Source organism: Rhinichthys klamathensis, unplaced genomic scaffold, assembly GCF_029890125.1.
Source record: "Rhinichthys klamathensis goyatoka isolate OS25496 unplaced genomic scaffold, OSU_Roscu_1.1 h1tg000281l_1, whole genome shotgun sequence".
Classification (NCBI taxonomy): domain Eukaryota; kingdom Metazoa; phylum Chordata; class Actinopteri; order Cypriniformes; family Leuciscidae; genus Rhinichthys; species Rhinichthys klamathensis.
In genome coordinates this window covers 3,922,631-3,947,373 of record NW_026606800.1, presented here as the reverse complement: position 1 = coordinate 3,947,373, position 24,743 = coordinate 3,922,631, and the positions used below count along the sequence as shown (strand labels likewise).

Below are 24,743 nucleotides of genomic sequence, written 5' to 3'. Positions count from 1 at the left end.
GAGTCAGTTTAGTGTTGATTCAGTTTTGTTGTAAAGATCATCAAATGAGTTCATTTCATCTATAAAGCAGTTCTGCAGACAACAGTGATGTCATCGTCCAGCTCAGTTTAGTTTTTATCCAAAAGTATCAGCTCAGTCGGATCAATAATATTGTTGAATATTAAAGGGTTAGTTCACCCAAAAATTAAAATTCTGTCAGTAATTACTCACCCTCATGTTGTTCCAACCCTGTAAGACTTTCGTTCATCTTCGGTTTTGTCGTAAAAATATACATATTTAAAACTTTATAAATTAAAATATCTGACTTCCGGCAACGATCGACGCGCGTTCACGGGTGATGGGAACCGCCGTGACGTAGAACGAACGCGCCTGCGCAGCCAGAGAGCAGAGCAAAACAACGTCTACGTCACGACGGTTCCTACGCTACGTCATACCTCGTACGCCGACTTCCATCACCCGTGAACGCGCGTCGATCATTGCCGGAAGTCAGATATTTTCATTTATAAAGTTTTAAATATGTATATTTTTACGACAACACCACACGGATTACCCTCAGAAGGCCTTCGTTTATCCCCCTGGAGCCAGATTGATTACTTTTGTGAAGGATGTATGCACATTTTGGGACTTGAAGGAGGTGGACCCCATTGCTTCACATTATATCCACTGAAGGGTCTAAGACATTTTCTAAAATAACTGAAAATGTGTTCGTCTGAAACAAGATTGACATATGCATCTCGAACGGCTTGAGGGTGAGTAATGCATGTGTTAAATATCATTTTTGGCCGAACTATCCCTTTAAGATATTTTTGATTAAATCTGAGAGCTGGATCACTCCTCCATAGGCTTCTTAAGGGATCGAAACTGACCGGCCCAAAAGTTATGAAAGACATCGTTAAAAAATAACGACTTTATTCAACTAATCATTTCCTTCTCTGTACGGCCGTGATATTTCACGTAGTGATATTTTGCGCAAAGCTTCTAGGTTGCACGTCACACGTAGGCTCACTATTGGCCGACGCTGGTCATGTGTGTGATGCGTGACGTACAACCTAGAAGCTTTGCGTAGTTTCACTACGTGAAATATCACGGCCCACAGAGAAGGAAATGAATAGTTGAATAAAGTCGCTATTTTTTTTTTTTTTTTGCGCACAAAAAGTATTCTCGTCGCTTGATAAACTTAAGGTTATGAATCACTGTATGAATCACAGATTGACCCTGACAACCTTTAACACTTGACAATTTATTTTCAAGTAAAGCCTTGTGTAATCTCCTAAAAGGGAGTTTTATTTCTCAAGGATTTGAATTTTTGTTTAATTATGTATAATTGTGGGAGAGAGATCTGCGGACAGTCATCCTGACAATGAACTTGAGTAATCTCTTCTTGTAAAACACGGACACGGACACTTTTCATGTCATACGTGACTGAGATCCAAAAATGGGGGCAAATGAGGGACAGCAAACATTTGAACTGACATTAATCAATAACAAAGATTTTTTACACCCAAGACCTGAGAAACTTCACCATAGATTTTAATTTACACCCTAAGTGATCGAAATAAATATTGTCTCAGGTCCTGACAGAAAAGTCATCTTGCAGTGACAGATTAACTAAGCCCAAATTGATGAATGGACCCTAATGTTTTCTCTACGTGAGAGGACATGAAATTACATAAGGATAAGAGAGGGGGAATAGAAAACAGAAGTAAAGAAGTTTTGCTTCCTAAAATGGCTGTTGTTTTATAAAGACATCTGATCACTGGAAGCTGTACTCTGTACTGGTCTCTGTATTGTGGGATAATAGCTGGACACTTGGTTCCTTTTACCAAATGCTAGCCTGGCTATGTGAGACATTAGTAGGCCAGGCTAAGATGTTTTTACGATTCTTACTTAACATTTTCGATTCATTCTAGTGAATCTGTTCGTCTTAAACAGCCCTCTTTCCCTCTTGTAGATAGTGCTGTAAAATCTGATTCTAATGAATCGGTTTAGTCCGAAATGGCTCGGTCTGGAAGGTCCGATTCATTCTTTTGAATTTGTTCGTCCCAAACGGTCCACTCTCTCATCCGAAACTCACATACGGTTTTTTTCGGACGGTTCTTATAAATGAACAGATTCTAAAAAAAAAAAAACACTCGAATCACGTCATTTTTGTAGCAGACTATTCATCAGATGTATAAATGAAGCAGTATTTTATTATTTTATTTAGTTATAGCCTATTTAGTGCAAACATTTATTTGTGCACGTTTGATTTTGACATGTCATCCTAATTGGGTTAATTCATTCAAAAACCCTCTTTTTAAAAACACATTACAGCCTATATTTTACGTTTGGGTAGTTATATATTTTACCAAAATAAACTTCACCTCTCATTTCTCCAAGTACAATCTCTAGCCCACTCACGATGACCATAGAGACACATATGCATCCACACAACTGGACATATCCGTCTTCTTTTAGTGGTTTACATTATAAAAATACTCTCAAACATGACAGTCTTTCAATTATGATATAAAAGGGGATCTAACTGAGTGATCTATAAATGGATGACGAGGATAAAAATTGTGTCCAAAATGTGTCCTTTCATGTGGTGTTTCTGTGTTTTATCATTGAGTGAGAACAACCATATTTTGTCTGCACTGTACACTTCACAGAACCGCAAGTAAAAGAAATGTTTGCCAATTTTCTCCCATAATTATGGTTTCTGGGGAGAATAGTTGCGGTGAAACTGTACATGAGAGCTGAACAAAGTTCAAACATGCATGCTAAGTTAACATACATATTTACATATTTGCTGTTTTAATTTATTCATTTGGCAGATGCTTTCCTTTTACCCAAATAAATCCTTAATTGGCTTTTGTACCACGGTCAGACATTGATTTTAAAATTAATATTACAGAAATGTTATCTAAATTATATCAAAACACTATATTGTATAAACCCATAACTGTACAAAGACAAAAACAGCATAACATATGATCATGGCCTTTGGTCTGCATATTCAATGCTTTGGATTACATAAGATATTTTTGCAAAAATGGATGAAATGCACAGTCATACCTTTCCTTTTAGCATTGTGTTTGTGTTTTTGTGATTTCAGAAAAATGCTGTCTATGGAAACGACAATTTCATCACATTTCTCGTGATCATGACTCATTTTTTTTTTTTTTTCATGTATTGCAACATCTTGAGGCAAAGCTGGACAATGTAAAGGTTGGTGTGATTTATCTGAGAGTGTGTGATTTTGTATGTGTACGTGCTTTTTTTGTACTTTTTTTTTTTTGTGGGTGGAGACTAAATGAAAGCTACACTTATAAAAATTACAAAACTTGTTGAAGATCATATCTTGAAACCTCTGATATCATCTTTTCGCCTGCACACAAAAAGTGTCACGGGACCTGTCATAAATAAGGTTTGTAACCTTGGAAATGGAATTACACTCTATAATTTGCACTCTAACATTAACTGATGATTGGAATGATTGTTTTTTATTTAAAACAACATGTTTTCTTATTGCTGATAGGCTGCATATTTTAATGTTGATGTTGTACCAACTCTCCTATATATTATAGAAAAACCCATACATTCGCTTTTTTCTTTCGTCAATTTTACAATTTAATTATTTTAAATGACATTTATAAACTTGAGGGGAAATGACTACAACATTAAAAGCGACGGTGATAACTAAAAGACCATTTAGGTAAAAATAATAGAAAAAAAAAGTCGAAGTATTATTTGTTCAGAGTTGTCGTATGTCCATGTAATGTCCATGTAATTCCTATTCTCCCATATTGTACTTTACCTCAGAAGTCTTCTCATTTGCAGGTCAGCATGGGAGACTGGGGATTCCTCTCTACACTTTTAGACAAAGTGCAGTCTCACTCAACCAATATTGGGAAGGTTTGGCTGACGGTTCTGCTGATCTTCAGAATAATGGTTCTTGGGGCTGGACTGGATAAAGTCTGGGGAGATGAACAGTCCAGTATGGTCTGCAACATCAAAACTCCTGGTTGCTTGAATGCATGCTACGACCATGCCTTCCCCATTTCCCATATGCGATTCTGGACGCTCCAAATCGTCTTTGTGGCCATCCCCAGTCTGGTCTACCTCGGCTACGTTCTGCAAGTCATCCACAAAGAAAACAAATTGAGACGGCATTTACAAAACCAGGCAGAGAAAAGTGGTGTCAAACTACCCAAATACACTGATGACAACGGGAAGATTTATTACAAAGGAGGCCTGCTTGGTTGCTATATGTTGAGTCTCTTTGTGACTATATTGTTTGAATCAGGGTTCATTGTAGGCCAGTACTATTTAATTGGGCTTTGGATGCCCACACAGCTAGAATGTAAAGTGGACCCTTGCCCTAAAATCGGCTTGCATTGTTTTACATCCCGCCCAACTGAAAAGAGCATCTTCATTATCTTCATGCTCGTTGTGGCGTGTGTGTCTTTGGTTTTGAATCTAGGAGAAATATTCTATCTGATGGGTCGTAGGAGGCAGCACAAGATGAGGCCACCTGCAGTGGCTGAGATGGAGAACTTAACCCTTACTAAGACATTTTGCTAAATTAAACAGTCTGAAATGTCATCATATTTCCCTTAGACCCATGTCTGGAGCTCAAGCCCTCCACCATTTCCTGTTCTATTCAAAGATTAAAGATTCACATGTTCTGTGAGAGATAATTATTATCCCTGAATGTGCTCTATCCCACTTTTTAAACATTTTTTTCCCCTTTTCGTTTCAGGTGAAACAAGATTTATATGTAAAAATAGTGTTTGCATCGCTTATGTACATTTGGTAGCTAATTGAAGAACACAGTTTAGTTATTATGAACATTAGCCTATTATTTTAGCAGTAGCCTATAGCTTAACACACAGTTCAGGGATTATTATGAGCATAATTATTGTGAATATGTCATGTGGGCAAATAAAAATACACACAAAAACAACAGCAAACATAGTGTGTTGTTTATAAGATGCAAGATGAATGGTTATTTATAAATATTACGAGTGGTCGTGTCCAATGTTAACTTTGGCGCGCATTGCTGTTATGTCTTTTCATCACAGGGGGGCGTGTGAAGAGCACAAATCATCAGTGCATTTGAAAATCAGGACAGTTAGATACCATTGCATGAAACAACACTTCTGACACATTTCAGTTTTTTTCCATATTCTAGTTTTATTGTAAAACTTGTTATATTAAAAAAAATAAAATAAAAATAAGAAACTAGCTTGAGATCACCATACAATTTAAAAGGATACTCCACATGCGTTTTTATAGGTAGGCTACATCGCATTGTTTGTATTTATTTGTATGTATACGTGCTTCAAGATTCACATAGTTCACCCAAAAATAAAAGGTTCGTCTCAACACTGCATGGTTCTTCTTCCATAAATCACTAAAGGAGATGTAAGGCAAATAAAAAGACACATGTGAGACAACCAAGTTTGACGCGTCAGAAACGGAAATGTCTGAATATCTGTGAGATAAAAAACGTAAAATATGCGCACAGTCAAATTTCAATTAGATTCCAGCAGCACGTGAGACATATGGAGTACTTCAATGATATCTTTACCGTGCTTTTTTGTTATTTTTGGAGTCATGTAGGTTTGGAACAACATTTGGGTGAGTAACCTTAGCTAAATTATGCTACAATTGTTGGATGCTCCTTTAAAGGGATAGTTCACCCAAAAAATGAAAATTCTGTTATTATTTACTCACCCTCAAGTTGTTCCAAACCTGTAGACTATGAGTTTCTTTCTTCTGTTGACCACAAAAAAAGATATTTTAAAGAATGTTGGTAACCAAACAGTTGACGGTAGCCATTGACTTCCATAGTAGGAAAAATAGGCCTACTGTGCCGTCAACTGGTTATCAACATTCTTTAAAAAATCTTCTTTTGTGTTCAACAGAAGAAAGAAACATACAGGTTTGGAACAGCAGGAGGGCGAGTAAATGATGACAAAAAAAACCAAAATTTTTTTTGGTAAACTATCCCTTTCATTCTTTTCTGAATTAATGAAACTCTAACATTTCCCAAGATAGCTTCCCACACATATTTAGCTGAGCAATACTTTAATTTAATAAGAAAAAACATAGTCTTGTTACATTATTCACAGTTTTTATTTTCCACATTTTACTGGTTACTCTCATAGTTCCACATGTTGTGCTTAAACCAAATGGGGTATTTAGAAAATTATGAAACTGCAGTTTGTTACATAAACTATTATCTAAGTGTAACGTCAGTTTATGACAATTCCGTTGTCAGACCAAGTAGAGCATCACAAAAATGTAATAAAATGAGATAAGTGATAGATCATAGACAAGTCATTACCTTAACAAAGGTTAGAAGTTATTTATAGTCCATATAAAATTACCTTAAATATCATGCACCAACATTCATTCTAGTGCAAACATTAAATACATATACTCATTTCACAGCAAAACAAAAACTGTGCAAAACCAATTGATCACAAAATGACATTAATTTTAAGACTCATTTATCTATGTACAACCTTACAACACCGAACAATCTTTTCACCCTTAAGTTTTGCTAGACTTTGAAGTTCCTGTGATGTGCACCTTGGATCCATTTAAATCTTTGGAGAACGCAGACATCTGTGTGCCACGATGTCTCTTTGACCTGCGGCATATCAGGTAGAACATCTCAATCACGTTCAGAAGCAGAGAGATGCACGCCACCACCAGCATAAAGATGATAAAGATGGTTTTCTCTGTGGGACGAGACATGTAACACTCAACCGTATGAGGGCAAGGCGATTGGGAGCATTCTATCTTAGGGATCATTATGAAACCGTAAATATAATACTGGCCTACAATAAACGCAGCCTCCAGCAAGATCTTAACAAACAGGCTGACTAGGTAACTACCTAACAATTGGCCCTTGATTATAACTTTGCCATGATCGTCGGTGTATTTGAGTTGCTTGATGCCTTGCCTTTCAGCGTGGCTTTCAATCTTCTGCTTCAGTTTCTTTTCTTTGTGGAGGACATGAAGAACGTGGCCGAAGTATAGAAGCGTTGGCGTGGACACAAAGATGATCTGAAGTACCCAGAAGCGAACGTGGGAGATTGGAAAGGTGTGATCGTAGCACACGTTCGTACAACCCGGCTGCTTAGTGTTGCAGATCATTTTTGATTGTTCATCGCTCCACACCTTTTCGGCCCCGGCCCCGAGAACCATGATCCTGAAGACAAAGAGGACAGTGAGCCACACCTTCCCAACGACAGTGGAGTGAGACTGCACTTTGTCCAGCAGCTTGGAGAGAAAGCCCCACTCTCCCATGCTTGTGCGGCCTCTAGTGTCTCTTCCTGGAAAACTAGGGGAGAAAGACGGCATTTTTGAGTGGTTTTGATCTGCCTAAAATGCTGAAAACAATCTCATTATTTACTCAACATCATGTCTTTCAAAACCCATATGCTATTATTTTTCAGTGAACACGCATAAGTATACATTTTAAAAAGAATCATTACATGGCTCATAGAGCAGCTGCTAATCCAAAAAGAAGAGAGAGAGAGAAAAACAAAATCTAATTTATGGACTTTATTCCAAAACTCCAATACTACCACATACTAACTTTGTGGGAGGAACAGAGTTAACATTTTTGTCATTATTTATTGATAATGTTAAAATAATGCATGAAATACTTCATACATATTAATAAATTATTCACCGCTGTGAAAAACTATTGTGCCTAGAAAACAAAAAAAAATGTAAAAATTATATTTAAAAAAAATACATACAAAATTATATTATGTATATATTTTTTTATGTAAAAAAATTAAACTTGCTTTCAAAATTCAAAGTGTACTCCACGTAAAGCTTTCATAGTTACAGTGCATTTTATTATTATTATTATTATTTGATCTATGTGCTTCAAGTATTCAAAATGAAAGGTCGTCTCCCTGCATGGTTTCCCTTCTTCCATAGGTAAAATAATTGTAGTCATTATTCAATGATAATGTTGAATACACATCGCATGACTTATGTTACTAAAAATGTCAACACGACATATCTGCATGTGGGCAACGTGTACGTTTCGGCAGAAGGGTAAGATTATTAGAGAATAAGTAAACAATTATGTTTACAAAAAAGAAAAAAAGAAAGAAAGACACTTAACCACATTACCTTTGTGGACTGTGGCAACAATTCAATGTTCAGAAGATAAGAACGTCCAAGGTGCAGCGTTAAAATCTGACTAAAACAAAATATAATGTAAAAATATGATTTTGAATTGAACATAAATACATTTACTTAGTAAGGAATTATGAGTTGAACTTCAGATGACAAAACCAAAACACAACATTGATTGCTGTCTGTATTTATATCCTAAAGACACTATTTTTGAGACAATTCTAGGCTTTTAAGTAATTACATTTGTGGTTTAATGACAAAAAGGGAATATGTAACTAGCACGCCAATCTTTCAACATGCAGCCTTCAAGATACTCAACAATGTTTTAACAATGTGAATGACTGACTTTTCCAATCTAGCATTCAGTTCGAAACAGTGAATGGTTAACAATCAGCAATCACCAAAATCCGTCCGTATATCAGTCCAAAATAATATTATTAGATTATAGTCAGTTTTGTGTTTAGAATCCTGAAGGGAGCTTAACAATACATAATGTCACGTATAAATGAGCAAATAGAGCCATACAAAAATGTAAAATACGAAAAACGTACATTTTTACCTGTGACAACTTCAGCGTCTCAGTCCGGTGCTGATTGACTCTATTGCTCAATGTTGAAATGTCATGTGTCAGGTGTAAAGATTGAACTTCAGTGCACCTGATTTCACAATTTTTTTTCTTTTCTTTTTTTTTCCTTTGGGATGTCACCTTCCTCTTGACGTCTGATTAAAGTTCCATTGCCATATTTGGGATAGCAGGATAAAAATGAGCTCAAAGTTAATTATTAATCATGCTAGAATCTAGGATAAGTACATACACATGCAACAATGTCTATATACCTTTGTATTTTCACATACTCATACTCCCATAAATACAAATGCTATGCAATTCACACAAGTTTGGCACGGTATATTGATTTGCCATCAGTGTGATTCATAACATTGCAGGAATTTTTGAACACAACTAATACTGGGAAGTAAAACCACTTTTTAATGTTTCACCATGAGAGAAGAGAACAGAATAAAAATGATCTTGGCATCCACCACAGGGGGAGCTTTTATAACATAATGAATCCTTGAGGTTTAGTGCTTTAGGGTTTTCATCATCTGAGCAGTAGTTATTCTATGCTGTAGTCAGTAATAAGAACAGTGATAAAAATCAGCAGCGTGGCCATATTTGAGATATGCGAGAACAACAGACATCAACATAAAGATAATACAAATGCAACTTGCCGTGCAATGCAAAGAGGAAGAGTGGAGCAAAAATTAATTACATTTTTAAAATAAATATAATAAATTAGTCCAATTGAAATCATTTAAAACTATATAAAATGCATTAAAAATTTAAATATTTTAACATATTGTGCGGGCAAAAAATGTTGATACAAAATGTCTTTATTTGGTTAAATGTTTTACCTTTTTTTTTACTGGATCACAGGAAACTACTTGATAATTCTGAATCATATTCATTGAATAAACAATAATGCACATATAAAATATGCAATTATTGATTTAAAATAAATGTTAAAATAATTCTCCAACACTTTACTATGTCTTTAAAACATTTACCCTTAAATGCATGAATGTCCCGCCAATCATGTTGGGGTCTTTAGTGACCCGGATCTATATCTAACACGGATGGATCTCTTCCTGTCGGCAACAACTGAAGAATAAAATAAAACATATTTTGTTACCTTTTGCAGCTTGGAAGGGTTCAGTTTGAGCTGAAGTTTTATACCATCATCGCCGTCCTCGTCAGAACTCATTTCCCAGTACATTCAGTATCTGGCTCATATTCGCGATCGCAAACATATTCTCAAAACTATCATTTTCAGCATCTTTAAAATCAATATTTTAAACGCTGACAGCTTCTTCACCAGATCCACCATCAAGTGACAGTGACACTAATATTTGATTGTGTTCAGTGCTTGCTATGCAGTAAATCGCTGAGCCATTTCAAGTTTTGCTGATGATACTTCCTATTCTTTTGTTTTCTGTCTGTTGTAACACTTCATCATTGTGTATCAGACATCAAGATTCAATTATTGTTGTGCAGAAAAAAATATACTTATACTGTTACACTCCTCGGTTTGTTAGTGACCCTATACAATTTTAAAAAAAAATTAATTTGTAATAAAATTGTAAAACTTTTATAATTGTATATATTTTTTCTTATATTGTTTATAATTAATTAATTGAGGAATACTAAGTAGGTTGATGTCTAACTTTAAAAAAATGAATGAGGAGAAGGGTAGTGATTGATGTCCTGGGTCACTAAAGACCCGAGGTATGCTTTTAAAGGTTAAAACATGTTTTTAGGGTAAAGAACCATTAATAATATGAATAATTAATATAATGAATAAGATATTAGCAATTAAGCAAATACAGACTGATTTGTGATTAGAACATTTAAAAATGTATTTTCTTTATGTATAATGCTTTTAAAATAATTTGCCACTTCATGAAACTGCATTCATTATGTGCTTTTAAGTGGTTTTAAACTGGATTAGATATATTGTGAAATAAGAAACTTCGGTTGTTTAAAAAGTTTTATTTTAAACAAGGACATTGTCATTCTGCTGTCTGTTTTGTAACGGAAAATGAGCCAATGGAAATGACAACATCAGACAAGACATGTGGACACCAGTGCTTAAGTCACTTACTGACTCTTTGAAATATTTACACACAGTATATACAATCGTATAACAGTAAGTATTTTTTACCATAGTATATCAAAACTATCCAAACATGTATTATGCACAAAATAATCATAAAATTAAATTAAATAACACAATCCATTTTATAGAGTACTGTACCATACCAATACACTTTCTTTCACAAGTATATTCTCAAGTGTGTAAAATACTGGACAATCAGTCAAGGGCTTTGGAAAATGAACTGTAGAGATGTTTATCTTAAAACTTGGCAGAATTGTTACATTTCTGAGATACAAAAGTCCAAATCTAATGGTCTTCCATCAATTGTTTTTCTTCTTTCGCCCCATCCAGGCTTCCTCCAAGACTCTGACCGCTCTCATACTGCTTGTTCATTTTGTTCTGCCTCAGAGCGTCTTCCGAGGTCATCTGCCAGGAAGATGGCAAACTGGCGGGGTTCCTTGGCGAAGTGATGTGATGCGAGCGTTTCTTGCATCCCACCCTGGTGCACAGCAGGTAAAACACCTCTATGACATTCAGTAGCAGAGACACACAGGCCACCACTAGCATAAAAATGATAAAGATAGTCTTCTCTGTGGGACGGGACATGAAACATTCTACGGTGTAAGGACAAGGAGATTGGGAACATGTAAACTTGGCGATCATAATAAAGCCGTATAAATAATACTGTCCAACGATGAACGCAGTCTCGAGGATGATTTTAAAAAACAACTGGGTCAGATAACTGCCGAGGAGGTTTCCTTTAATCGTGACATGGCCACTTTCATCTGTGTATTTGGGTGACTTCAACTTGTGGCCCTCGCCAAGGCTTTTTATCTTCTCCCTGAGTTTTTTCTCTTGGTGGATGACCTGCACCGCATGGCCGAGGTACACCAAAGTTGGAGTGGACACAAATAGGATCTGCATGACCCAGAAGCGGATGTGCGAGATGGGGAACTGCCAGTCGTAGCACACGTTCTCACAACCAGGTTGCAACGTGTTGCAAACCAAACTAGATTGTTCGTCACTCCACACGCTCTCCGCCGCCGCTCCCAGCACCAGGATCCTGAAGATGAAGAGGACGCTCATCCATATTTTGCCGATGACGGTGGAGTGAGACTGTACTTTGTCTAATAACGCTGAGAGAAATCCCCAGTCTCCCATGTTTGCTGATGCTCTGACTTTCCTACAAAAAAGACATAGGAAAGGGTAGGAAAACAGATGAATGACAAAGTCCACTTTAGATTTAACTTAATCAATAAGCGTTTAAATGAGGCTTCATTAATGGCATACTCTTAATAGATTAAAATACTTAATAATTAATTAAGTCCTTCAAACAAGTTTAGTTATTGTGCTTAGGTTTGCACATGTAGAAAAGCAAAATGAGAAGAATAGTATAATGGTTCAAAAAAAGAGGTGTTATTAATAAATGTTACAATTTATAAAACCAAATGAAATGCATTAATAATTGTAATACATTAAGAGATGGTGCGTGTAGGCAAAACAATGAATAAGAAATATTGATTCAAAATGTACAATGGTGTTCACAGGAAACAACTTGATCATTCTGAATCTTATTCATTGAATAAGCATCTGTGGCTACTGGTAAATATAAAATATGCAATAGAAAAATCTATTTCTATTTTATGTAATAGAAAAACATGTTAAAATGATTCTCTGTGATGTCTGTAAAAAATGTACTGTCTTAAAACATAATATGTATTTAAGGTAAAGAACAATTACAAGATAATTAATTAGATATTAGTAATAAGCACTTTGCCTGACAGTCGGAATATAACAAATTTTATTTAATTTATTCTTAAATATTATTTTTTCACCACAAGGCGAATATCTTTCATGTTTGTAACCTGAAACAATCTATACATGAACAGAAGCACAATGTAATATTGATTTCACACGTACCTTTAGCGAGTTGCACCTCTTCCTATTAGAAACTAAGCCGCATACCAAGTGATAGCCGAGAATAGTTGAACCTTGATTTTTGGGCTTTACTAAGATTGCGTAATAGCTGCAAGTGTCCTACTGTCACGTTGTCCAACGGTAAGCAATGAAAAGAACTAGATTTTGAATGCTGATACACAGGAGTGTCACATTAATGATTGAAAGGCTCTAACAATGACATCTAGGCTGCCACACTTAAGTGCCAGACCCACACAACTAATATTATGTCTTATATTTAATAATACTAATCATTCATTATACATTCATTATATGTGTGTATATATATATATATATATATATATATATATACACATATAATGAAAAACTGGAAAAACTTGAGGTCTCGAATTTTTGCCTGAAAAACTTGGTCTCGATTGGTACAATTATTGATGAGAAACTTAATTTTGAAAGTGACGTAGAGTACATCCATAAAAAGGCAAGACAACGCCTGTGTCTTCTTAGGAAACTGAGGAGTTTTAACATTAGCACACACACTCTATAGATCAATGATTAAAAGTATTCTTCAATATAATATTGTTTCATGGTACGGTAAGTTAAACAGAAGAACAAACTTTCACAAATAATTAATCAAATCACTGGACACAAACAACACCCAGGGCTTATTTGATTGTTTTATGGAACAAGATCATACTCACCCCCTTCATTCTACTTTTGAAATGCTCCCATCTGGGCGTAGACTCAAAAAATTACTTTGGCCAGAAGAAATGTGTATTAAAAAAATCGTTTGTCCCAGTGGGAGTGATTATCTTAAATCGTAGGCTACTATTTTCTAAAGTAATAAAATAGAATGGCTGGCATTATAGTGGTTTTTTTAATGGATTCTCTTTTTTTTAATGGGAACTGTTAATTGCACATTTTGTTAATTCTGTTTTTGTCACCAGTGTCAAAGACAAATATCTGCTCTGTGACAAATAGAATGGACAATAAAGTTCAGCCTAGGTGAGCATAAGATGAGCTTTCAAAAACAATTTGAATAAATCTTACTGACCCCGAAATAAACAGAACAGAAATAACTGAAACACAAAAACACAGTTTATTTAACCTTTCTACAAAGTACCATTTCAGACCAAAATGACAGAAAAACAAAAACAGAAATTTCAGCAATACATTATTGATTTGTTAAACAGAGAGAGAGGGTCATAGTGTGCTTGGAGTTGGGGGGTCTTGACCATGCACGAGTTAGTTGGATCAGTGGATGTTTGCTCACGTTGACCGTGTGAAAGACTTTGTGTGCGGAAGCCTGCTGATCAGATATGGACCTCTTGCATGTCAGCACTATGGTCCTCTGAAACCACGCTCTTGGTTGCCTCATTGCCAAGGTCCCTCCTCTGAAGCTCACAGTTCACCCAGTTCTGGATCTGATCTGTACTTTTGATTTCCTTCCTGTTCACAACCGGGGTCACGGGGGTGATGGTGTAGTCCTTTCTACGGCTGAGACACTCGTTGATCTTCTTGACGCACAGATATAGGATCTCAATCACATTCAGGAATAAAGAGACACAGGCCACCACCAGCATGAACCAAATGAAGATGCTTTTCTCAGTGGGCCTCGATAAGAAGCAGTCCACCTTGTGAGGACACGGAAAACGGGCACAGACATACTGGGCCTGAAGGGTGAAGCCATAAAGATAGTACTGGCCCAAGATGAAACCCACCTCCAGAAGTATCTTACATAGCAAGCTCAGAATGTAGCTTCTCAAGAGACGCCCCCGAATGTTGACCTTCCCATTGTCCCTGCTGTACTTGGGAAATTTGTAGCCTTTCTTGAGGAACAGACTGATTTTCTCATTCTGAAGCTCTTTCTTCATCATTTTTCTCACTTTCTTCTCGACGTGTATGACGTGGACGACGTGGCCCAGGTAGGCCAGAGTAGGTGTGGACACAGAGATGATCTGCAGTACCCAGAAGCGGATATGCGAGATGGGGAACGCATGGTCGTAGCACACATTTTCGCACCCCGGCTGCTCGGTGTTGCAGATGAAGTCGGACTGCTCGTCGCCCCACACTCTCTCTGCACCAGCACCGAGGACTAGAATCCTAAACACAAACAGGACGGTGAGCCAGATTTTCCCCACCACCGTTGAGTGTGTCTGGACTCTATCCAGCAGTCTTCCTAGGAAGTCCCACTCACCCATCTTTAATTTTAATCGAATTCCTGAAAGAAGAAAAACATTATTAATTGGACAGAGCATGTTTGGCAGCAATTAATGTGCAAAAATGCCCATAATTTGATTTCACGTATTTTATGCAAGCACTGTTGACTGTCAAGTCAGGAGTCAAACCAGGTTATTTTACAAAACATAGCCTACACAGGAACCAAGGTTTTTGCCCTGAAAACCCAAAACATTGATAATGACAATGGGAATACATCTTCAACTCAGCTTGTCACTTTTTTGTGATCATTTTCAATATTTGTCTGCTCTGGGACATAACATAACACTTACATTTTAGATCACATTACATATAAATTTTTTTAGAGGCTTTATTTTTGTAACATTTTACTGAAATATGTCATTTATTTCTGTGATGGAAAAGCTGACTTTTTATCAGTCCAGTTTTCAGTGTCACATCTTCAGATATTACTCGAATATGCTGATTTGCTGCTCGTGAAGCATTATTATTATTATCAATGTAGAAAACAGTTGTGCTGCTTACTAATTTTGTGGAAACAGTGATACTTTTTTCACGATTCTTCGATGAATAGAAAGTTCCAAAGAACGGCATTTTTTTTAAATAAAAATATTTTGTAAAATTATACTGTAAATGTATTTTCTTTATAAAAAAACACTCATTACTGGCAACGTTTGAACGGTGTAAATAAAGAGAGAGAATCATAAACAAGCATATAAATGACATAGATAGATAAATACAAATAATTACTCTTTTCACTTACCAAATTTAAGAAGACTGAGAAGAAGGCTTACTCGCTCAGTGAGGACTCGAGGGGAATGTGTGTAACATGATTTCTCAAAGCCATCCACTTCCTATCGAAGAGGCAGCTTTTGAACCAAAACAAAGATTGTCACATTATCTGTCTGTATTCCAACTTTCAGCCTTGACGTCTCGAATTGGAACATTTAGCCAGAATAACAGTTGTGTTTCTCATGCAAGATTATACGCCATAACATTAATATCCCTTCATTTATGTATCATACTGGCTGGGCCCTGTTGTATAACTCTTAATAATGAGGTTATTTCTGCACAACTGCTGTCCGAATAGCAAAACAATTGTTTTCAAACAGAGGCCCGTACCATGATGGTTTTTAAACAAACTCTGGGTTACAGGATTAGTTTAGGTGTGACATCAGTAGCCAACAGCCAATCACATGCTGTGGAACAGTAAAACTGCGATTCACTTCTCTCTTCTGCAGAATGAAAAATATTGAAAACGAGATTGAAAAATATTAAGAATTTAAACAAATTTACACAGCAAGAAGAAAAGATCTGTCTATGAAAGAGGACAACTAAAACTTATATCAGTGCAAGTAAAAGTTGTGAAGTTAGTCTATATAGTTGATATAGGTATAGAGAGATTTGAACATTTAAGTTCACATGTAGTCATTTTATAGCTTTATCTATGATTCTAAAGCTTATTTATATTACCTTAAGTGCATAATAATTGATCAACTAAAATTGTACATGTGTAATGGACTATGGGTAAAATAGTTACATAAATAATATCTAAATCATACAAAATGATTTAAGCATTGCTAAAAGCTAGACGATTTGTCACTTTCATGGTGCCTAAAACCCATGGCACAAACTAAACTGAAACATATCTGGCTAGCCACCTAAACCAGCTTCATGGTATAGGCCCCTGGTTTCCTAAACTTCTTCCACTGGTCAGATAAACAGATAGTCCCATCCCCAAACTTATAACATGTTGAGCCAATGCTTCCGTGGCATAGTAAACTGGGAAAAGTATTTTTGGAACAAAAAACTACACACTTCACCTTATAGGATGAAATAAGTATTATTCAATATATAAGTAATTAACTCTTGACTCTAATTCCGTCTATTTCTGAAATAATTCTATTCTCCAACTCCGTACAGACTTATTTTTCAAGATTTCTGTTTTGACTTCACTGGAGGAATCCAGTGTTAAAAAAAAACAACCAAAGTATGGTATGGTTTTGTACTTCTGTTAGTGTTAATGCAAGTGAGTAATGTGCATTATGTGTTTATAGGCAGACACAACATTTGACCTTATCAGCTCATTCAGAGATAATACTGTGTCAGCATGACTGGAGTTTATACAGTGGAGAAAATATATAAATTTAATTTTGAACATTTAAAATCAAACAATTTCAAACAGTCTTTCACTAAACGTCCACTAAATTAATAAAATCAAATAATAAAACAGTCTTTGTATAGACATTGAGGATATTTATTGATAATTTCACTGTTGCAACAGCTAAATGAGATACACTGCAATAACAAACACTGGCTACACAATGGTACAATGAAGATCTATCAATGCTGATGTGTATACACAGCCAGTATACTCAAAAACACTTGGCATAAAAATAAATAAATAATTTACAAACCCCTTTTTTCTAAATATATTACTATGAGCTTTGCAAAATGCACCAGGAGGGGATTTTTTAAAGGGATAGTTCACCCCAAATTTTTGTCAGAATTTACTCACCCTCAAGTTGTTCCCAAACAGTTGACGGCACCCATTGACTTCCATAGTAGGAAAAAAAAATACTATGGAGGTCAACGGGTGCCGTTAACTGTGGTTACCAACATTCTTCAAAATATCTTCTTTTGTGTTCACCGAAGAAAGAAACTCGTACAGGTTTGGAACAACATGAGGGTGAGTAAATGATGACAACTTTTTCATTTTTGGGTGAACTATCCCTTTAAGTCAAAAAGCAATAGTGCAAAAACATTATAGAATTGTCATCATGATCCAACCATTCAAACCACTTAGAAAAAGTTTTTTTGCAAACAGATATATTATCTGAGGCATTTCTTTTAGAACTCAGTAGGAGGGGTTAAAAGGAACAGTAGTTGATTTTAAGTTTCAACACTTTAATCACTCATTTTGTTCTAAGATTGGTCAAAGTAAACTCTGCAACATCCATTTGAAAAACCAGGTCTTTCACATGGAGGGGAAACATCCCTGTCAGGTGGCCCCTGTGAACACACGTGATCCCAGAATCCATACCCACTCTGGCATGCACTGCACCAGTCCAAACTAGAGAAAAAGTGAAACAGAAAAGCAAAGAAACACTAAATATAATGCACATAATCCATAAAAGAGGAAACTCACTACAGTGACTTAAAATGTACCTGTATGGTGTGAGGCCAGTATCCTGTGGTTCTGTGAGAGATGCCCAGAGTTAAAAGAGCATTCCTGGCATACACTTGTGGGCTTGGCACCAGCCAGCCAGCAGAACCGTTACCCTCAGATCTTTGAGATGCAACTCTAAAAGGCAGCAAACTCTGCACGAAGACTCCTCGATTACCATATTCATAGTGTAGAGAGCGACTGAAGTTATCGAAAAAGGCCTGTGGGGAATTGAAAAAGCACCTGAATCATAAGACAAAGTAAAACGCATATATTTGGATGGAAAATTGGTACACAAACAGACAATCTGACCGTGGATGCAGAGAGAGGAGCCTTTCTAGGAGTCGGACGAAAGCAGCGCCCAGCAGAAATGTTGACCACTGCTCCTTTTCCCCTCTCCACCATAGCAGGCAGTGCCAGGCGGGTGACAAGAGTGGCAGCTACTACATTTCTATTGATAGTGTCCCACACCGCAGATTCAGAGAGGTCCGTAAAGTCTTGAGAGGTGTCCAGAGACCCGTCCAGACTGTTAATGATGAATCCAATATTTTTACCGGCGATGGCATCTCTTATAGGTCTACAGGCCGTGGACCCCTGACTGAAATCAGCTTCAATCCAAATGGCTTCTACACCGTGAGCGTCTGAGATGGCTTTGGCAGTGTCAGCCACAGTACTGATGTCATTACTGATCAGAATCACAGAGATGCCATGCCTGGCCAGTTCCTCTGCATATGCTTTTGCTATTTCCTCTGAAGCTCCTATGAAAAAGTTGTCCATGTAAGTTAGGAAATTATCTGTAAAATATCAGTATGCTATTGAAGCTTCTTTCCAATACGGAATTAGGTAATAAAAAAGGTAGGCTAATTTTGCGTATTTTTATCTTACAATTTTGACTTTTTTTCTTGCAATTGCTAGTTTATGTCTCACATTTCTGACTGTTATTCACATAATTCTTAGTTATAAACTCGCAATTGTGAGTTAACATAGCAATTCTGACTCCCCCCCCCAGAATTCTAAACACTTTTTATGCGTTTTGGCCGATCATTTACATGACAACAGCAAGTTTTGGTGCAAGTTTGGGGGTGCAAGTTTTTGAAAACAATAACGTTATTGTCCCCGTGTAACTACTGCCCCGTTTACACGAAGGGAAGACGCAGATATTTCCCTGCGGTTTGGCCTCTCATTTACACGAAAACCCCGTTTTTATCACAGAAAACGAAGTGGAGATTTCTAATAATGCCGGTTATGTGTTGCCGTGTCAACTGGGAGAAACGGGGTTTTAGGTTCTCAAACGTCACATTATGCGCCAGAAAATGCTCATATATTATATTATATATTATATTAATATAATTAATATATATATATTATATATTATATTAGAATATATTCATTTCTCTAAATACCCGGCTATGTGTAAATGTGGCCTACAAAAACAGGAATCTGTGAAAACGATGACATCATGCTCAAGCCAATGTTCAGTCTATAGGCGGCGTGTAGTGTTTCTTTACAAAGTGTCATCGCAAACTACTGGCCTGACAAGCGTTTTTAGTCGTTTTCGCGGATCTGTTTGAACGGGGACAAATACTTTTCTGTTTTTAGTGCATGTTATCGTGTAAACGTACATCAAGCAAAATGTTTTTTTGTTGTTGTTTATGCCACTGAATTAAAAAAATAAAAGACAATTGACCTTTCATTGATCTCACAATTCTGACTTTTGTCTTCACAATTGTGATTTATATCTCATAATTCTGACTTTTTAATCAGAATTGAGAGAATTGTTCAACTTTTGAGATACTTACAAATACAAAAGTCAGAACTGTAAGATAAGTCGCAATTACTTTTTAAAAATGTATTTATTTATTTTTTATTCCGTGTCGGAAAGAAGCTTTCATATTATGCAGTATTATTACATATATCAAGGTTCAATGCATAGATTAGATGAAACCTACCACATATGACCGCCCATTGTCCATATTGCTGACTAAGATCTCTATGGCACACAAGACGAGGAATAAAATGAAGCCTTATCAAACTATAGCAGTCTCTCATAAATATAACAGCCTTGCTGGCTGTGTAACACGCACCCACGAGCGCCAGCGTTTCCACATAACAGCTGCATGATCTGGAAATTTCTCTATACAAAAGCTGGAAGCTGTCAACAGCGGCCATTATAAGCTGAAATCTCTACAACTGTTCACTCAAAATTAGCTGCCAAAGGAAAAATAATAATCTTTTATATTCAATGATTTAGTCTGTAATCAACAAGCCTGACTATGTTTGTTAATACAAGCACTATTTCACCAGATTCTCCTCTTCAGTCTTGTCACATCAAGATATGTGTGTATCAGGAAACCCGGAACCTTTAAAAGTCACGTGATATACTCCCATCACGTGATCATCACTGGCGTCTTCAGTCAGCGTCAAACAAACACATGAAAACATCACCTTTCTTCTTATTTATTTGGTTTCATCGTCTTAATTAGTAATATTCGCTGTCGTAAATATTGATAGATACGGAATATATTCATACGGTTGTGCCGTGAAGCGTATTTTTGCATATGACAAGTGTTTTGTAAGCGCTTACTGTGGGTGCTTCATCTCAGCTGTGCTTGTTTCCATAGAAACGAGTAGTGCTAACGGATGCTAAGCTGAAAATATAACGTTACATCTCTGTGCGTCCGATTATGGATGATTTCTAATGTTATGGAAGCGATGTAACTCATCTGTTTGGACATGATGTGAAGTTATTGAAGGTAATGTTTAGAACTACTCGAGCTGTAACGTTATGTGTAATGTTAATGTGTTATATTAAGGAGAAAATAGCTGCTATAGGCTGAAGCTTAACGTTATGCCAACACTTGAATTCTGATCGTCTCAGTTTTAATATTTAACGACATATAGCTGGCCTGTGATGTATTACTCCGATGTAGGGTAGCATACATGTTATTAATAATGTGTCTATATTTCGTATTTTTAGCTTTATTAAGTTAGCCCTCTATACAGGGTATATTTAACGTTACTGTATTTAAATGTTAAATGTTACTGATTTAGGCACACTTGACATGAATCTTTGTTTCTCATGATTTTGAAATTGCTTTATATGGACAAATTATTTTATTTGTTTGTTGGTTTGTTTTATTGCTTAACGAGTTAGGTCAGATACTGAGGAAAAGCAGGCAACAAGTAAGTTATCCAGCATACATACTGTTTTAAAAGCATTCCAGGAATCTAAACTTTGTGGGAATGTACTGTGTAGACTGTGTAAGTTACTTCCCACCACTGTTACTAGCCAAACACACCTTACTTAACACCTTGCTTCTCTAAGCAGGAGATCACCCGTAGAGAAGAGATCACACATCCCGAGGAGCGATGTCTCAGTTCTCCAGCGAGGATGAGGCAGAGCTCCAGACCCTGCTGCGAGAGCTCCTGAAAAGTGTCAAAGACAGAATCTCGGGAGCACCATCGGTAGAATGTGCCGAAGAGATCTTGCTTCATTTGGAGGAAACTGACAAGAACTTTCACAAGTGAGAGATCTACCTTTTACAGTACCTGTTAAGCCTGATTGTGATTACTATTTGTTTGACCTGTTTTTGTGGTCTCCCTCTGTTTTTCAGTTATGAGTTTGTGAAGTATCTGCGGGAGTATGTGGAGAGCAGTTTGGGAGCGGCTATTGAAGAAGAGACTGAACATTTTACCAGGGGTGATAGTCATGCTATTGGGTCCGGACAGGACAGTCTGGTTCACGCTGTTACTAAGAGGACTAGGGAGTCCACACAGTATGTGTTTTTATAATTCCCCTTACCATGTGTTTATTTATATGATAAGAGGATTTTGTGGAAGTTTCCTTACTGCATGATGCAAACAAATCTGCATCAATGCAATGAACAAAGTAAACATTGTCAGAAATATTTTGAAACTGAAATGAATGATGAAATGCTGTGATGAAAGTGAAAGTACCATGTGTTTTCAAGTAACTGGATGCTTTCTCATTGCATGATGCAAAAGATATCTGCATCAATGCAATTTTGAAAGTAGTACGGTAAGTTCCCATTAAAATTTTTTTTTTTTTAAAAATCAACAAAAAGCTCTAAGCTGTGATCCGACCCAAACCAACCATCTCCAGGCTAAATCACAATATTACAACCACTAGCCTCTTTCACACAGTAATCCCGGTAAATTAACGTAAAATTACCAGAATTACTTTTCCGGTAAATACGCAAATGTGCTGTTCACACAAGCAACAGCGTTCCGTCTTTTAATGTAATTTATGATAAAATCAACTACTTATCCCATAAAGCTTTGCTAATTACATAACTGAATTATAACAGTAGAATATGAAATTACATATTTTAAATCATTATATGAACAATGTATATTTTAACTTTATTTCAAAATACACTACCCTTTAAGAACTTGAAGTTAGGCTATGCTCGCTAACCATTTAGTTAAAACAGTAACATTTTGAAATATTATTACAATATAGCTCAATCAAAATAACTCTTTTGTATTTTTATATATTTTAAAATGGAATTTACTCCTTTTATTATTATTATTTTATTTATTATTATTACATTTGAACATATTTGTGCTGCTTAATGCTTAATATCTACTTAAAAATGTTGGCAATCATGGTGCATTAGTAGTGTATTCAGATGTATTCAAATATATAACTTGATTATGTTATTATCAATGCTTCATGTGAGTGGTTTCTGTTTTCATTGTTACAGCATTTTTTCTGAGTATGGGTAGTTTAGTTCATCACCATAAATTTAGTTAGATGGTATATCTGTCTTGAAATGTTTATGTTTTTGTTAAAAATCAATGATATGTGGTGTGTCCAAAAGCACAAACTGTCTGAGTAGGTACTACATTTGACTTGAACTTTGACAACCGTTAAAAAAGTATGTTCTATGTAAAATTAATTTGGGAAGTATGAATGAAAATCGGATGTACATCCGCCATGTTGTTACTGTCACGTGACCTACCAGTATCAGTTGCGTCGCTTCACTGCTATTCATAAATCCTCTCCTGTGTCCTCATGGGTTAGTAAAGTGCCCAAGTACTTTTCACCTGGTGTTTTTCGAATTCAGACATACTACTCAGTTGGTGTACTGTTATTTCACATACTTTATATTAGGAAAGTATTCGATTTCAAAAGCAGCAATGATGTTTACTTTTAGTTCCTCACAAACTTGAATAGAAAATTATGATGTTAACATGATTTTGTTTATTTTTCTGTAGGTATAAACAGATGATGCAGACTCTGAAACAGACCATGATGGTGGTTGTGGAATCACTAATCAATAAATTTGAGGAAGATCAGCTTAAGAAAGAGGAAATGGACAGGAAGATCCAACATGAACAGTCAAGCAACCATTACACTGACAACTGCTCTGACAGTGACTCTTCATTCAATCAGGTTGTTGTTGTATTCATTTAAATAAGTTACAGGGGCTCCAGTGTTTTCTTTGACATAGCATATCCCAGTGTTTACCTCAGCTTTTCATACCATAGACTGAATCACTAACTGATGTCTTTGATTTCTTCACGTAGAGCTATGCATTTATCAAACACGAACAATTGCAAGTCATCGCTGAGAAGCTTGACCCCGGTAGACCACGAGAGGTGAAAGCTCCTTCTCTGATTTAGCCACTTGCCATTGTTTCAATTATAGAAAGGAGATAACTGTGGTTTTGAGTCAGCATGAAGCCGCCATCCTGATGTTTTTAACTGCAGGTTCGCTGGGAAGCTTTGCAGTCTCTGTGCTATGCCCCTCCCTCTGATGTCCTGAGCTGTGAAAGCTGGACTGGTCTGCGCCGAAACCTCTCTGCTGCACTCACTGACCCTGACCCTGAGCTCAGCGTAAGAGCTAAGTGCTAAATAAGCACTGACCTTTGCCATGGTCCAAACAGCAAAACTGTTTCCCTAGCTGCTTAATGTGGAAATATGAGGGCCAACATTTTCAAGCAGTTTCCAGAGAAGTGGTTTCATGTGGAACGGGAGGCCATGACCCGTTCCAGTGTTAGTATTGAATCCCACAGTATGTGGGAGTTTATTAAATATTTTGAATCGGGGTTATTATAGCTAACTAAATCCATAAAAAATATGTTCATCACTTGAAATAAAATAAATGTGAACTGAAATAAAATTAAACAGAAATAACTTAAGGCTGGAATACACTACAGAACTTTTAAAATCTGACCCGATTTGAAAACACTAGTGGCCGGTTTCACAGACTAGGCTTAAAAAATACACTTATTTCTAGTCTTAAGCCTAGTCTCAGACTAAAATGCAAGTTTGAGCTGTTTTAACTGAAAGCAACTTGCACTGACAAATCTTAAAATATGTCACTGCCATTGTTTTGTCTCAAGATGCACACAAGTGATGTTTTTTTTTAATGCACCTTTATAAAAACTACTTAAATGTCCTAATTGAACTAAGGCCTTATCCTGGCTTAATCTAAGCCTTGTCTGTGAAACCAGGCCTTGGCATCATGACCACAGTAGTTGTAGCGACTGTGTTTGCTGAGAGAGTCAAAAAAACAAAAACGAGCCAAGCGCATTTGGATGCGGTCTTGGGTGGGTAGGTGCGGTTGTAATGGACTCTACAGATTACAACGGGAGTTAGAGGTGAGTGGCGCGGTCAGTTGTTTTATCTGA

At 36.4% G+C, this 24,743-nt stretch overlaps 6 protein-coding genes across 8 annotated transcripts in view; 2 read left to right on the top strand and 4 right to left on the bottom strand.

Annotated features, from left to right (window-relative positions):
- The first annotated feature begins 3,805 nt into the window (after window positions 1-3,805).
- gja12.2 (gap junction protein alpha 12.2) lies at window positions 3,806-4,705 on the top strand. The gene has a single exon (XM_056269392.1). The coding sequence runs from the start codon at window positions 3,829-3,831 to the stop codon at window positions 4,564-4,566; it is 738 nt and encodes a 245-aa protein (XP_056125367.1). The 5' UTR covers window positions 3,806-3,828; the 3' UTR covers window positions 4,567-4,705.
- A 1,484-nt stretch (window positions 4,706-6,189) lies between these two features.
- Window positions 6,190-8,802, bottom strand: gja12.1 (gap junction protein, alpha 12.1). Of its 2 annotated transcripts, XM_056269391.1 has the most exons (3): window positions 8,706-8,802; window positions 8,149-8,214; window positions 6,190-7,339 (listed from the first exon to the last, which is right to left on the bottom strand). In XM_056269391.1, exon 3 carries the CDS (start codon window positions 7,303-7,305, stop codon window positions 6,544-6,546), a length of 762 nt encoding a protein of 253 aa, XP_056125366.1. In that variant the 5' UTR covers window positions 7,306-7,339; window positions 8,149-8,214; window positions 8,706-8,802; the 3' UTR covers window positions 6,190-6,543. The 2 variants fall into 2 exon arrangements, with proteins under 2 accessions (XP_056125366.1, XP_056125365.1); XM_056269390.1 differs by lacking the exons at window positions 8,149-8,214; window positions 8,706-8,802 and having other exon boundaries at window positions 6,190-7,472.
- A 2,197-nt stretch (window positions 8,803-10,999) lies between these two features.
- Window positions 11,000-12,829, bottom strand: gja13.1 (gap junction protein alpha 13.1). The gene is made up of 2 exons (XM_056269451.1): window positions 12,729-12,829; window positions 11,000-11,991 (listed from the first exon to the last, which is right to left on the bottom strand). Exon 2 carries the CDS (start codon window positions 11,967-11,969, stop codon window positions 11,115-11,117), a length of 855 nt encoding a protein of 284 aa, XP_056125426.1. The 5' UTR covers window positions 11,970-11,991; window positions 12,729-12,829; the 3' UTR covers window positions 11,000-11,114.
- Window positions 12,830-13,817: 988 nt separating this feature from the next.
- gja11 (gap junction protein, alpha 11) lies at window positions 13,818-14,923 on the bottom strand. The gene has a single exon (XM_056269296.1). The coding sequence runs from the start codon at window positions 14,921-14,923 to the stop codon at window positions 14,036-14,038; it is 888 nt and encodes a 295-aa protein (XP_056125271.1). The 3' UTR covers window positions 13,818-14,035.
- Window positions 14,924-17,730: 2,807 nt separating this feature from the next.
- hsdl1 (hydroxysteroid dehydrogenase like 1) lies at window positions 17,731-20,458 on the bottom strand. 2 transcript variants are annotated; one of them, XM_056269462.1, is made up of 5 exons: window positions 20,169-20,458; window positions 20,034-20,074; window positions 18,397-18,842; window positions 18,087-18,305; window positions 17,731-17,991 (listed from the first exon to the last, which is right to left on the bottom strand). In XM_056269462.1, the coding sequence occupies exons 1-5, from the start codon at window positions 20,201-20,203 to the stop codon at window positions 17,920-17,922; spliced, it is 813 nt and encodes a 270-aa protein (XP_056125437.1). In that variant the 5' UTR covers window positions 20,204-20,458; the 3' UTR covers window positions 17,731-17,919. The 2 variants fall into 2 exon arrangements, with proteins under 2 accessions (XP_056125437.1, XP_056125436.1); XM_056269461.1 differs by having other exon boundaries at window positions 20,034-20,456.
- An 11-nt stretch (window positions 20,459-20,469) lies between these two features.
- The window catches only part of tbc1d32 (TBC1 domain family, member 32), a 45,238-nt gene continuing 40,964 nt past the window's right edge, over window positions 20,470-24,743 (top strand). Inside the window, exons 1-6 of the mRNA XM_056269459.1 lie at window positions 20,470-20,837; window positions 21,413-21,608; window positions 21,699-21,860; window positions 23,326-23,503; window positions 23,638-23,709; window positions 23,821-23,946. Of these exons, the coding sequence (XP_056125434.1) occupies window positions 21,454-21,608; window positions 21,699-21,860; window positions 23,326-23,503; window positions 23,638-23,709; window positions 23,821-23,946 (693 nt within the window). The 5' untranslated portion in view covers window positions 20,470-20,837; window positions 21,413-21,453. The remainder of the gene's footprint in view (window positions 20,838-21,412; window positions 21,609-21,698; window positions 21,861-23,325; window positions 23,504-23,637; window positions 23,710-23,820; window positions 23,947-24,743) is intronic.